General features: G+C 35.2%; 1 protein-coding gene across 6 annotated transcripts in view; it reads left to right on the plus strand.

Annotated features, from left to right (window-relative positions):
* Positions 1-498: 498 nt before the first annotated feature.
* LOC132614101 (uncharacterized) overlaps positions 499-14,532 on the plus strand; it is a 28,367-nt gene continuing 14,333 nt past the window's right edge. The window contains exons 1-5 of one of the 6 annotated variants that reach the window (XM_060328458.1): positions 501-734; positions 3,922-3,978; positions 4,069-4,141; positions 5,683-5,795; positions 9,316-9,563. In XM_060328458.1, coding sequence (XP_060184441.1) covers positions 5,717-5,795; positions 9,316-9,563 — 327 coding nt within the window. In that variant the 5' untranslated portion in view covers positions 501-734; positions 3,922-3,978; positions 4,069-4,141; positions 5,683-5,716. The other 5 variants (XM_060328459.1, XM_060328455.1, XM_060328457.1 and 2 more) reach the window with 5 other exon arrangements.

The following is a 14,532-nucleotide window of genomic DNA, read 5'->3' on the forward strand; positions in this document are numbered from 1 at the left end:
AAAAAAAAAAAAAAAAAAAAACTAAAGCATAAAAAGGAGATAAAGACAGCCATAAGTTTAGTTTCCTAATCCTCGAAGATATCGACCGACTTCGCCCTAAATTCTCTCCACCTTCTTGAAAGTTCCAACGCCACCGGCTGTCTTTATTTCCTTTTTATGCTTTTCTTTTATCTTTTTTGTATATATCTCTATTTTTTTAATAAAATAAAACAACTAAGGCCTACTTAGTGGTAATTAATTAAAAAAATATGATTTGTTATAAGCACCGACATGAGTAATTTTTACCTATATATTTAAATGATTAGTCTTACTTCTCAATTATACAAAAAAGTAAAATAAGGTGTGAAATTACCGAGGCTTAGTGACGTGTGAGTCATAAACAAGAGCGAAATTATCGAGGCTTAGTGACGTGTGAGTCATAGACAAGTGCGAAATTATCGAGGCTTAGTGACATGTGAGTCATAAACTAGAACGAAAGAGCCGAGAAACCTCCCAGAGACGACGTCGGCGTTGAACTCATCGATTTCCAGATTAGAACCACCTTCAAAGGTTATATTCAACTTCTGTGGTCAGACTTTACTTTAATCGCACCTTCGAAACTATCACTCGTGCAGTGACGCCATAACCATGTTGTAACAAACTCAGCAGAAGATGAATCTCAACCGATCGAAGAGCGAACCAGATCTGGAATTTATTAGTATAAGCTATCCCGATTAGGATCGATTCAAAACAAAGTAAGAATTCTTATCCTTCTGTGAAATCCCCAAAATAAGATCTTGCATGTGTGAGTTTTGTGTATTTCACTATGAGTTGTAAGATGTACTTGGTGCGTCCTTTATCTGATATTTATGTCCTTTCTTGTTGAAGGTTGGATTGCTATAATTTTTTGTTGACTCTTTGATAGTATTTAAAAACCTGCTTCTTTCCTATTTCTAAGACTTTAATGGAATGAGCTGTAGCTAATACCACCATTAAAACCTTATTAATAGTTAAGTTACAGAGATTTTTATGGACTTCCTTTGTTGTTGTTGTTCCTTGATGATCCGATCCTGATGTTTGGTAATTGTTGTTTGTCCAAGTTAATAATTTTCCTTCCTGTAGGCAAATCATTTTTTTTTTTTAAATCTTGAAGTATCTGCAAAATCAAAAGGTAGGTTAGTTAAGTAACCAGCCAAAGTGTTTCCTTCCCTGAACACATGTTGTATTATCATATTGTTATTCTCTTTTAGAAGTTTGATTCTATCTGCCAATGTGGCAATACACCACGGGCTCTCCCATTTTCCTTCGTTGAACTGAAACTAAAACATAAGGATAACTGGAACTGAACATAAGAATCACAATCACAATCACCCCTTGCTGAATATAGGGGAAATCACCTGCTTATATGAGTTCATTAACTGTGGCCTCTGGCCCGATTATATGTATATATAATTGTGGCCTCGGGCCCAAGTATAAACATGCATAATCTATGGTCTCGGGCCCAAATTACATGCGTTCGTCATTTTATAATTCATATTCTAGACACGGGAATCATATTGTAGTTCTAACATGGATTCTGAGCATTTCTATCATTAGATATGGAATCATAGACTGTTCATGGAATTTAGAGTATTAACTATTCATAGACATTTCGTGGTTAATAACTGAGACTCATGGAATATCAAACATGAGCGTAAGATTACATACTGAGTTCACGACGTTCGGAATGACATACATGAACGAACTACAAAGCTATATCGTTTAAATTCTAGAAGATCTAAAGTTTTTTCATGAAACTAGGACATACCTCTATTTCTGAGGCAAATTCGTAGTAATCATGAAGGAACGTAGCATGGGAAAGTACATAACATTCTCGCACATAGAGAGTAAACCGTATGTATCTTAATCGCTCCAAAATTAAAAAAAAAGATCCAATCTTCGAAGGAGAAACATAAAAACCTCTATTTGAACCTTTGAGAAGGGTTTTCTTAAAAGCCCTAGGTTGGTAGCATAAGATTTCACTTATAATTCACGTATATTGATTAGAAATCGTTAGAAATACTTAGGAGGAACTTACTTTGATATGGAAGGATGAATATTAGAGAGAATGGTCGAGCTAGGACTTGAAGAAGTGAAGAATGAAGTAAAAAAAAAAAACTTAATAGTAAAACTATTGTCGGCAGCCAACGTGCGACCACTTATGGCCATCATGCGGGCCGGATGTTGCCACATACAGTCCAAAACCTTCGTTAACTAGCACACATTCTTCAGCCACCACCACTACCGTCAATGACTAACATCACCAACTGCACCATCACAACCACCACCAAAACTACCAATCGCTACCATGACGCCAATCACTAAAGATCAACCAGCTCCGCCATCACAACTATCACCACCATTACCAGCCACTGGCATCAACCATCGCTACCACTACCACTACAAAGCATCTTCATCATTACCAGCGAATATAAATGTTTCATTTTTTTTTTATCAAATAATGTTTTTATTTTATTAGATTCGGATTTGTTTTTAACATTTAGTTACTTTTTTATTTGAATTGTATATTTATTATATTTAAATAAATACATTATGCATATTCAGATGTTGAAAGACAAACAGTTTAGTGTTCAGATCTAGAGACAATATCTTCATCATTTAGATGTGTCTTAAGCTTAATAAAAACAAACGAGATCTAAGTTGCTACTCAACATTTACTATACTAGATTGTGCAGAAAAACTCACTCCTTACCCTTGTATGCAAGAGACTCAATGTATTAGACTCAGCTGTGAAAACAAAACATAGTGTGAGACTGTGAATTACGTTGTATCATTACTCTAGATTATAATTATCTTGAATTCGATTCAACTAATCCAAATAGCTCAACACATTAAGGAATCCGTAAATCAACACATAATTTAGGATTAAAACCTTACTAAAGTTACATTTTAAACTATTATTTTAACTCTCGTTACAAGCTGTGGGATTGACGCAAGTGACGTCAATCAGATCAATCAGATTATATATGACTATTTCGGCCAATTTCACAATCTTCCAATAATCATCATTGATCAATTGTTAATCAAACTATTTACTATAATAATTTAGGCAAAATACATACACAAATTCATATTCAAATTTCGCTATTATGTCAAATCTATCTCGAGTTCAAACATTTCAATTTTTCAACTCGAGAACCTAAGTAAAATGCCAAGCCCCAATCTATAACATTATCTTACTTACCCATAGACCATAGTGAAAGGGACTTAGATTAATGAAAGTTAAGGTTAAAGAATCACACATCAATGTGAATTTGTATCATCCTTTAATATGATATATGTGATCTATACACCAAATTTAAATTTCATCAACGGTACGAATATCTTATTTTTATTAAATAAAAAATTCCTATCAGTTCAATAACTAAACTATACTCCAAGATTGCATTAATAATCTGACAAAATAATAACAACAATAATAATACTCTCTCCTTTTTAATATGAATGAATTTCTGTCACTTTCTTTATGGTTCAAAATGAATGATTTTTTTCAAAGTTCAAAAGATGTATCATAATTCTTTTTCAAAATTGCCCTCATCTTTAATGAGTTCTTCAACAACTATTTTATATTTCCAACATTTTCAAATATCTAGTTTTAAGAAAAGTCTGTGAAAAAGTAAAAGAGCAATATTGACAAAAAAAAAGAAAATTATTTCTATTTTTGCATTACTAATAATTCATTTTTCTCCCAAATAGTAGTGTCAAGCGTGTGTGTTTCCGCCCAAACGACTGGTTTCCACATCTGTCTTCACCTTGTAAAAACCACGCCTTTATTAGGGTTTTTACCTCAGACCCTTTTCCTATACGTATTTATTACTATTATATATTAGATTAAATTTGTGTTCTTTATTATTATGCTTTAATGTTGTTGTGTTATTTTAGGGATTCTTGAAATTTCAGTATCAACTGAAAAAAAACCTGGAGATGCTTTAATTTGAGGTAAACCTTACATGCTCCTTTATTATTTTAGGGATATACTTTTTTTGTCTGTTCTTCTTTTGATCTAAGTTTAAATTTTCATTTCTACAGTTTAGGTTTTTATTGAGTTGGTGCAGAAAAAACAACAAAAAACTGAGGTGGAGATACTTTCTTTTTTAGTCAGGTACATTTATGTTTAAAAAGAGTTGAATGGGTTTTACCATGCTTGATAAAATTGATGTTTTGACTGCTTTTTTTAAGTATATTTTAAATACTTTATCTGAGATGTTTCTATTTGTTGTTTTTCTTGTACTTCGATTATCGTATTAGTTTGTGTTAGTTACTGCTCCTTTTTTCCGACTGCCATATCAGGCTTTTTATAGTATGTTGCCACGGTTTATTCATTTCCGGTATTTCTTTTTTCGTACTGCCTTGAATTTATTGTGCTTGTGCCGGGGTCTACCGGAAACAACCTCTCTGTCTCCCAAGGTAGGGGTCAGGTCTGCGCACAATCTACCCTCCCCAGACCCCACTTTGTGGGATTACACCGGGTATGTTGCTGTTTTATCTGAGACGATTTAAATGGATTGACATGGTTGGATTCCTGTAGCTGTTGTTTGGGATTGAGGTGTAGTTGTTGTTCACTTGTTTGTTGTATTGAAAATTCTTAATGTAAGTGATCTTTCTTCATAGCATTTTGCTTTTACAATTCAGATGACACTGCTATAGCTCTTTTTAGTTTTCTAGATAAGTTTGTAGCCTATAGTCACAAAGGAATTCTTAATGCATTGTATTGAGCGAGATATTTTGGCTGTATGTTACCTTTTTCTTTGTTGTCTCTCCCTTTCTTTGGGAATTCACTGTCAGATGCGTGTTACAATTTGTCTTGAATATTAGTCACAAAGGAATTAGTAACGCTTGTTACAATTTGTCAAGAATATAGTCCCAAACTCTTACATCCCAAGGTGTTGAGAGTTTATGGAGATCTTAGAGTGTTGAATTTGTAGGTAAGGGCTGTGATGGCATGGTTTTCTACTTCTTGCATTGTGTGCAACCTTGATCTTCCCATCTATCTTCTTTTTAAGCACTCCACTTTTTGTATTTTTAAATAGTAGGGTTGTTTGGCCAAATTGCGCGCACATCGACAGTTCCACCCAATACTTTGCTCATCTGCCTTAGCCTTAACGGGAGAATAACTCGATACTTGTGTTGGTGGGAGGTAGCAGGTACCTGGTGAAATTAGTCAAGGTCTGCGCAAGCTGGCCTGGACACCACCGTCATAAAAAGAAAAAAGAAAGATAGTATTTTTTTTTTCCCCTTTCTCTGGGGTCCAACTACTAAGTGAAAAATTACTGAATTTATTTGATGTCTTACCAAGACAAAAATTGTTAGGTGCAAAAAAAGTTAGAGAGAATACTGTTACCTTTTTTATTTTTATTTTTTTTAGAAGAAACAAAATTGAGAGAATGTCATACGTTTGACTCAATTGATGTTTTTGACAACATTGATTGAAGAGATGGCTGGCCCTTAAATGCGGGATATACTTATTTCATGATTTTATCTTTAATTTGAAGATTGAATGCGACTTCTCTTTGGGTCTTATCTTTAAAATTGGCATGATTTCTTGGTTTCCTATTGTTGATTTTTTGAACCTGCTCTTTGATAATATTCTTCACAAAATCAATTTCCTAGTTCATATTTTTCATGTTTATCTGGTATTAGCAGGGATTAATAACCCAAAGATTACTTCACCTGGGGGATGGGTGACGATGCTTTTGATGGCCAGCTATTGGCAGAGAAACTGTCTAAGCTTAACAGCTCACAACAAAGCATAGAATGTATCCTTTTTGTTTGTGAAGATTATACTTTATGCACATATTGCTCGGTTATTTTTTGGTGACAGAATTCATCTTTCAGTAATTTGGTATTGACTTGGTAGCAGGGATTGTCTTTTCATTCCCAATTTAAAATTTTTAATCTATTATTAGCTTGTTAAATTCGCTTTTTCTTATAAAAAAGACTGCCATTGTTGTTAGCTCTTAAATCCCATAATCAATGTACTCCTTGACTCAACTACTTGAGCTTTTTTAGCTGCTATCCTTGTTACTAATTCTTTTTTCTTTCTTTAGAGTAAATAATTAAATTTATATCCCCTCTAAAATTGTGATAATTTTAGAGAGTGGTTAAAAATAACGCTTAGCTCGTGAGCTTTTGTGACCCTATTATACATATTTAAACTCCATCTTGGTGCTACTTCACAAAAATAAGATTTAGTGCTGTGAAAAAAGAGCTCTAGCTTGCTCTCACCATATTGTATATAAGAAAGAGACAGTTCATACATATATAATTCTTGTAAATTCTATAACTTATATCTTTTTTTTGAACATAATACTTACAAAAGAACGTCTTATTTTAAATGTAATTTATTAATAGTGCTTAATTTTCACAATTAACTGTTGGACGTTAGCCACCGGAGGTGAGAAGCTGTCTATCAGGAAAAGGAGCAGCTTTGGCTATCTTTTTGAGCTGTTGGTTGTCAGAAAAAGGAGCGTTGGACACGAAACGGAGAGAGAAATAGTGGCTTTGTGTCAAAGTTACCAGTTTCAGAAGAAAATTTAGTAGGGCAGGTGGGATTAGGCTTTCCAATTCCGTATGTAGTGGTGGAAAAAAGCTATTTGAGTTTCTATCTAGGTCAGAGAGGTAATGGTACCATATTAACTTGATTGGCCAACAACAACAACAACAACAACATACCCAGTATAATCCCGCAAGTGGGTTCTGGGAAGGGTGTGGTGTGCGCAGACCTTACCCCTACCTTTGTGGGGTAGATTGACTTAATTGGCTATTTCATCTAAAATGTTAAACTATCAACCTGTGAGAGAAGAAAAATTTCTATTTATTTAATTATTACTGAACACACCTCCTTATGTATGAACATGATTCTTTTTTCTTGGACCTGGCATATGGAAACACCACTTTGTTACTGAGTGTCTGTGAGACTTTAGCCAAGGATCTCTGTCTGCTTGGGTACTTTTGAAGGAAAAAAAGAGAAGAAGTAGGGATTTCTTGGGATTGATTGTTGACAACTAGCAATAGGGGCTCTTATCTAATATGGCACGAGAAGGTAAGTAATTATTTTTCTACTTTGAAATAGTGGAGAATGTTCTTGAATATCATATAATTTTGTTGCAGTGTTTTGCTAGTAAATTACAATAAATCTGGCCGTGTTGTGAATCGAGAAAACCATGTAGATATATCCCCTCCAGTGTTTTAAAAGGGGTTTTCGGGCGAGTCCCGGGGCGACACGTACTAAAAACGCACCGAGGCGTCCTAGCGGGGCGCAAGTATCATGGGCGTGAGTCTCAACATTTGGGCGTATGCTTAGGCATGAGTGTGCGTTCATTTGGGGCGTAAGCCCAGAGAACTTTCCCAAATTGGAGCCAAAATTGCTTAATTAATTTATTTTAATAGGTAAATGTTCAAAAGGTAACTAATGGTAAATTTTCAAATTAAAAAAACTCAAAAGTCAAAGGTCTTCTCCAATTGTTTTAACCTAATTTCATTTTTTTTTGGCTAGTTAGTTGATTGATAAATACTCTTGGGATGTCTGTTTGCAAAGTGCAAACTATAAAGCACGATATCCTCCAATGCTTGCTCTGCTTCCACTTCCACACTTATAGCCTCCTTCTTTATGCTTCATTTTCTTAAAGTTTTTTTGCTATCTTTAATTTATTTTTTAAGTTTAATTTTTTATTTTTGTATTTCTTTTGATATTACTTCACTTTAGATATTGTGCTAGAACTCTATTCCGGAAAATGTTCAATTTGTATTATAATTATTATTTGTGATTTGTGTTTTAGTTTTACGTTTTCAGACATTAAATTTATTTTATTGTCATTTTTATTCTTTGAATTATCAGGAATATTAGGAACTAGAGAATCAGCCTTACAACATTAAGTATGTTCCATCACAATCATGTTGTAGGCGTAATGCATCTTTATTTCCTTCACTTTTTCAAGTAAGAAAAAAAAATCTTTTGTAATGTATGTGCACATGGTAGCATGTTTATATAGATATATACGTTTTCTTATTAATTGTATATTTTTTTTTTGAATTTTCTACAATTTTTATGTATTTTTGTATATTTTTTTATTAATTTATAAATTATTAAAAATTAAATATCCATGGGGCTTACGTCTCGTCTCGTGTTAGATAAAACACCTCGCCTTATGTCCATGCCTGTTAAAACACTGATCCCTCCTATTAGAAATATAAAAAATCATGGATAATTAAGTTATGAGATCGTACCGATATTTGATCAGAAGTTTTAATCAATTTACAGAGAGGCTAGTGTATTTTTTAAAACTAGAGGACATGTGTCTTTAATTTTGTTAATTTATAGTAGAATTCAATGTACCCGCAAGGGTGGCTCAGTTGGTTGAGCATGGGGCTTCCATAATGGAGGTCTCAGGTTCGAAACCCCCTGCCTACAACAGTAGGGGATTTGTCTTCTGAGTCGAGCTCGTCGCACGGGGCTTGCCTAGTGCGGGTTATCTCTCCTATGTGGTTTGCAAGCTATTACACAGGAGCGGGGTTTACCCTGTGCGTATCCGAAAGGTAGCGGTTGCGGATTCCCTTGTCAAAAAAATAAAAAATAGTAGAATTCAATGTACTTAACATTTTTATTTTTTGATTAAGAAAAAATGACTAGATCATTTGAGAAGTGTCAATAGCTAATAATGTTTGAGGGAGAGCTATTGTCTCCTTATGGCCTTAAGCAATATTCTCTCATGAACCACTTTTAAAAATCCAGTTTAAGCTTGATAGTAGAGACAAACCGATTTCAATTCTTGGTTAGCCTAATATTGGGACCCCATGCTGTGTTCATGCTTTAGATGTATGGGAATGCGGGGAAGTGTTAAGTGTCCCATGTTGGTCGAGACAATCACCTTAAATAGTTGCGCAATCCTCACTTCAGCAAGCTTTTATGGTTGAGTTAGACCCAGTGTTCATTTTCTAAGCAGGATGGGTACACTTTTTATTGACTATATCCTTTTTATTTTGATAAGTGTTTTTATTGACTATATCCTTTTTATTTTGATAAGTGTTTTTTATTGACTATATCCTATGTAGTAAAAATAGTGTAACTTCTATCTATTCGGGAAAATTATATTCAATGACGATCATAATTGGAGGGAATATTATTTCTTTCAGCGTATATGTGACTAATGTAGTCTATTTTTGTACTTGGAGCAGAAACACTGTTCTTGTTGTCTTTAGCATACTTTTTGTATTATGAAGTGCTATTTTTAGAGTGTTTGTTTCAGCTTTGGTACGATTTCCTTAACATATTATCAGCTTTATCACGATGGTGCATCTCATATCGTAAGAAAGCCAAGCAGATCGTTGAAACGTGGGATAAATCGTTCAGATCTGCACAGCGGGAGCAACGTGTTTCATTTCTGTACTTGGCCAATGATATTTTGCAGAATAGTCGGCGCAAGGGCAGTGAGTTTGTTAATGAGTTCTGGAAGGTCCTTCCTGCGTCTCTGAAGCATGTTTTTGAAACTGGTGATGAAAATGGGAAGAAAGTGGCTTCTAGACTGGTAATCCCTTTTCTGCTTTCTGATAGGTGTATTTGTATGTTGTTAAGTTAGGACTTACTCACAAATGAGTGATCAATTTGTGCATCAGTTAGCCTGAAGCTAGGAAAACTGTGTGAAGCTTCTTTCTCTTCATATAGATTTGTGTTGTTGGAAATTGGCTGAAAATGCCCAACTATGTCCTATAAAGGAACTAGGCGGTTGTTTGCAAGTATAATACTCAACGGGAGTCGGGGTAAAATCCACGGGGAACAATGTATAGGACAATCAGGTAGGTAATGAGTTATCACCTCCTATGCAATGCCAAACACTTAAACTAACTAAAAAAGGAAATAGAACCTATCAATGGCGGTCACAAGGAATATGGAACAAGAGAGATTTGGAACCTAGGATCTCAAACTCAATTCAAGTCCACTAAATGCATTGCCTAAACCTCACTAATTATGCTTAAGTCAATGTTTGTTTGAAATTCAGTTACCAATTAGAGTCTCCCAACAACAAATGAGATTCTTAGTTACCCATTAATGTTTCCCAACAATTAATGAGTATCTTTTCTTGAAGCTGATGGTCTATCGAAAACAACCTTCTCCTCCACGGAAGCAACCTTCTCCTCCACAAGGTAGGGGTAAGGTCCGCGTACATTCCTACCCTCCCCAGACCCCACCTGCAGGATTAACACTGGGTATGTTGTTGTGGTTGTTGTTGTTGTTGTTATTGTTGTATCTTAGTTAGTTCTCATGAATTCAACTAAGAACACTAAGTTCATCCAATTGTGGTTACAAGAATGAATTGGTCTATCCTTAGCCTCCATCAATTGTACTCTAGATTAAATTAGTTTCTTGATTTATCCAAAACCCTCGTTGGTTAATCTAAACCCAACCTTGGTGCCTTTCTCAAATTCAAACCAAGGTAAATGGCAGTATCTTAGGCTTATCCAAACCTTTGGAATAAAAACAAATCAAATACTCCCTCCGTTCCATAATAAGTGGTTTTTTAGGCTTTTCAATTTTTTTCAAAATAAGTGGTGCTTTAGGATTTCAAGAATACTTTGGGCAGATTATTCCAAAATTGCCCTTATTTAAATAATCAAGATACATTAAATACCTTATTCTTTTTCTACGCATTTAATTATGTAAGCACAATTTGATTAGGGGTAAGTTAGTAAAAACACTCCTAATTTTCTAGGAGTGAGTAATTTCTTAAGGGGTGTGCATGAGCTAAAAGAACCACTTATTATGGAACGGAGGGAGTAACAATTAACCAATTTTTTAATAAGCAAGAAATTTGTCACTACATTCAATGAACAAGGGAGTAACTTAAAACCCATGAAGTCTCCCAACTACTGTGTCCACATCCACAGAATAAATCAAGTATGTTTAGTACAACAACAACAGCAACATACCCAGTGAAAATCAAGCATGTTTAGTATATAGCAAAGAATTAAAGAACGGACATAAAGGGAATAGAGAACTCTCAAAGTGTAGCTCCAATCTTTATGTGTAATAGAGAGGTGGAAAGCTGCAGCCCATCTCTTGTTGCACTGTTCAGTGGTCAACAAGATCTGGTCATTATTCTTCACCCTATTCCAGGTACATTTCGTTATGCCATGCTCAGTTAAAGAGCTACTAACCACTGGGAACTCAAAGCAATCAATAAGCCATTGAAGAAAATTTGGAGTACAGTACCTGTTTGTGTCTATTGGGCAGTGTTATCAAAGGCGCGCTTAAGCCCTGAAGCGAGGCTCAAAACATGTTGAGCGCTTCGCCTCGCTTTATGTGCGCTTCAGTGTCGTCATCAAGGCTCTAAGACATACTTTTCCTTGTCCTCTTGGAGAGGTGACACTAGATGATTGATATTTCACTTTATTGTAATATTTTTACAATTTCTTTGCCCATATATTTGTTATTCATGCTTATTATTATTAATCTTGGACTAAACATATATATATATATATATATATATATATATATATATATATATATATATTTGTATTTTTGCACCATTGCGCTTTTTTCATTAAAGCCCATGCTTTATTTGCGCTTTGCGCTTAAAGACCCAGCTAACCTTAGAGCTTTTTGCGCTTTTCGCTTTTGATAACACTGCTATTGGGTTGTACGGAAGAAATGAAATGACAGATGTTTTGAAGGGAAAACAGATACTATACAGAAGTTCAAATACAAATGTGTTGTTGGCTTATTGGTGTAATCTTCAGGATGTAAAGGATGGAGACAACATACTAGATTTTAGAGATACTTTACAGGAATAGGTTTTTGTACAATGGAATCCTTTCTCTTTGTTTTTGTTTGTTGTGAGGGATTCTTGGACAATGTACTGTCTTTGCACTTTCTTAGTGCAGGGCTTCTTTGTTTTATAATATATTGCTTACTTACCTTTTCAAAAAAAAGTGTAGGATCCAATCTTGCTGGCCTGGGCACCACGGTTATAAAAACAAGTGAGATCTAATCTTCAATTGATGGTGGATAGATTGAAATCCTCTCCCAAGCCAAAGATAATGAAAACTACCACTAGAACTTCTATTTATGGTATCTAAGTGATTTAACAAGAAGTCCTAAACTGTCCCTCCGGAGTGATAAAACGTGGACCACATAATATTTTGTGGTCAACACTTTTCAAATTCAACCTTCATGCGCTCCGCTCAGTAGCACTCTTTTCGTAAAGCGTGGTCAACATAATATTTCGTGGACCGCGAAATCCCAATCTTTGGAATAACACTTTTCTGCTACATCGGATTTTCTGTGGTCCAAATTTGATTTATCTACAATACAGGATCTTCACTTCTTGGCATCTTTTTCCATGATTTTTGACTTTTGCATTCTATGCTCATCCTAAAACGAAGCAATTAGCATGAGAATTTTGCCATGATTATCCTAAAGACGTTAAAAATCTAAGTAAAAGGCAATGATAACTTTGCTAAAACCCAAGTTATCATTGGCCCTAAGATGAAGCTTTTTTCTCACCTTTTATATATTTTTTTGCCACTTTTTTTCTTTGTGATGGGGTTGGTTGGTGAAATTCTGCTGTTACTTACATAGCTGAATTTTGAAACTGAGAACACTCTCTTTCCCTTCATTGTACTTTAGGCAGGAGAGAGATATATTTTGTGCAAGTTTTTATTCATCTCCCCATCTATCAGAAAAATTTCTTTTCCTATCCAAAAGTAAAGAGAAAATATATAAATTACTCCCTAAAATTGTGCGGAAAGGCGATTCACACACCTAAACTTTGCGAGCTTCCCTTTTGGACCCTTTTGTTATTTGAAATGAGTCTGTTATCCCCCTCAGAGGTAACATGACTAGGAATGTGTCATCACCTTCTTAGATTTACTGAAAAGCAAAACACAATATTTAAAACTACCAACACCATTCCTACCACCGCCAGCCACGACGTTACAATGTCAAAATAAATAAGGCATCATCTATAATTTGCTTGATTTGGACGACTGATCCTGGAAAGAAATCTGCAAGGTGATGATAACAGGGGTTGCTTGAAGCACTGTATTTTTTTTTTTTTTGGAACAGGTAACAACCTTGTATTGAAGACCAGTACTTGGGAAGTACTGAAAAACCCCTTCACAAAAGCAAGTGTAAAAAGAAAAAACAACAAAAGCAAGCTGGAGCAGAAAACAATCCTAACATGAATCAAAAACATCTAGGATTGTCTTTGTGTCTGCAGGATATGACTTTGTACACCAAAAACAAATAGCGTAACACAATTGAGCTTGATGTTCTATATTGTGCTACTTCTATTCTCAAAACATCTAGCATTCCTTTCTTTCCAGATGGTCCACCAAATACAGGCTGGGATGATCCTCCGGTTTCTTCTGCTCTCTATCCCCTATCCCAGCCTCCTTTCAGCTAAAAGGAGTGTCAACAATCTCACAAGGTTTTGTCCAAGAGATGCCCCTGAGATTGAGAAAAATCTTCCATAGCTGGTTTGTGACCTTGCAATGTAGAAATAGGTGTCTTACAGTTTCAGCTTCAGTCCCACATAAACAACAGTTTGAGGCTAAGGCACAGATTCCTTGGCTAAAGCAAGCCACCTTATGGGGTATCTTTACTTTCCAGATGTGTTTGCAGGGCCAAATAAAGGTCTGTGGCTCTGTTGTATTCATAATCTTATACCCTGAGTTCACCTTATACTGCCTTTGTGTGACCAGTCCACCACAAGCAATCCTCCCCCTCTTGCAACCCTTGAAAAGTTTCCAGATTATTATAAAGTTCAGTCAATCTGGGAATTTCCCAGTCATTCATCAGTTTCCCGAAAGTTAGCTCCCAACTTGAGGTGACTACATCTCAGCCACTGTCTTATTCTGTTGTTGAACCAGAACAAATAGATCAGGAAATAAATCCTGCAAACTCCTACTGCCCAACCACTTGTCTTTCCAAAAGAGTGCTTTGTTACCATTTTGAACTTTAATAGCAGAGTGTCTCTTTTCGAAGGGCCACCAAGCTCTGATAGACCTCCATAAGGTAACTCCACAAGTATTTCTTGCTTCCTTAGTGACCCAGCAGTCCAGTTCCCCATACTTCATCTTGAACTTGAAGCACTGTATCTCCGTCTAAGAAATTGGCGTTTCAATCTGCTATATACCATCTTTTCTCTATTGTAGCTAATTCGTTTCAATTCCCAACCTGTTTTATTTGCTTAATCTGATCTGAGAAGGAACCGTAAGGCAACAGGAAAAGAGTGAATGAGCAAAGAAATGGAAAAAGCTAACTGGTTAGTGAATTTGTCTTAAAAAGATGAATATTTAAAAGAAAGAAGTGAATGAAAAAAGAAAAGAAAAAGTAAAATAAAATAAAATAAAGTTAAATCTGATGTAGCGTTGATGTGGTGGCGCATGTAAAACACCGCCAGCCCCAACACTGGATTTGTATTATCAAGGGGTTAATGGACTCACTTTGGACAAGATCCCGTGTAAATGGCTTTTTGAGACGAGTTCAAGGGGTAA

The sequence above is a fragment of the Lycium barbarum genome, chromosome 10 (genome assembly GCF_019175385.1).
Source record: "Lycium barbarum isolate Lr01 chromosome 10, ASM1917538v2, whole genome shotgun sequence".
NCBI classification, from domain to species: Eukaryota; Viridiplantae; Streptophyta; class Magnoliopsida; order Solanales; family Solanaceae; genus Lycium; species Lycium barbarum.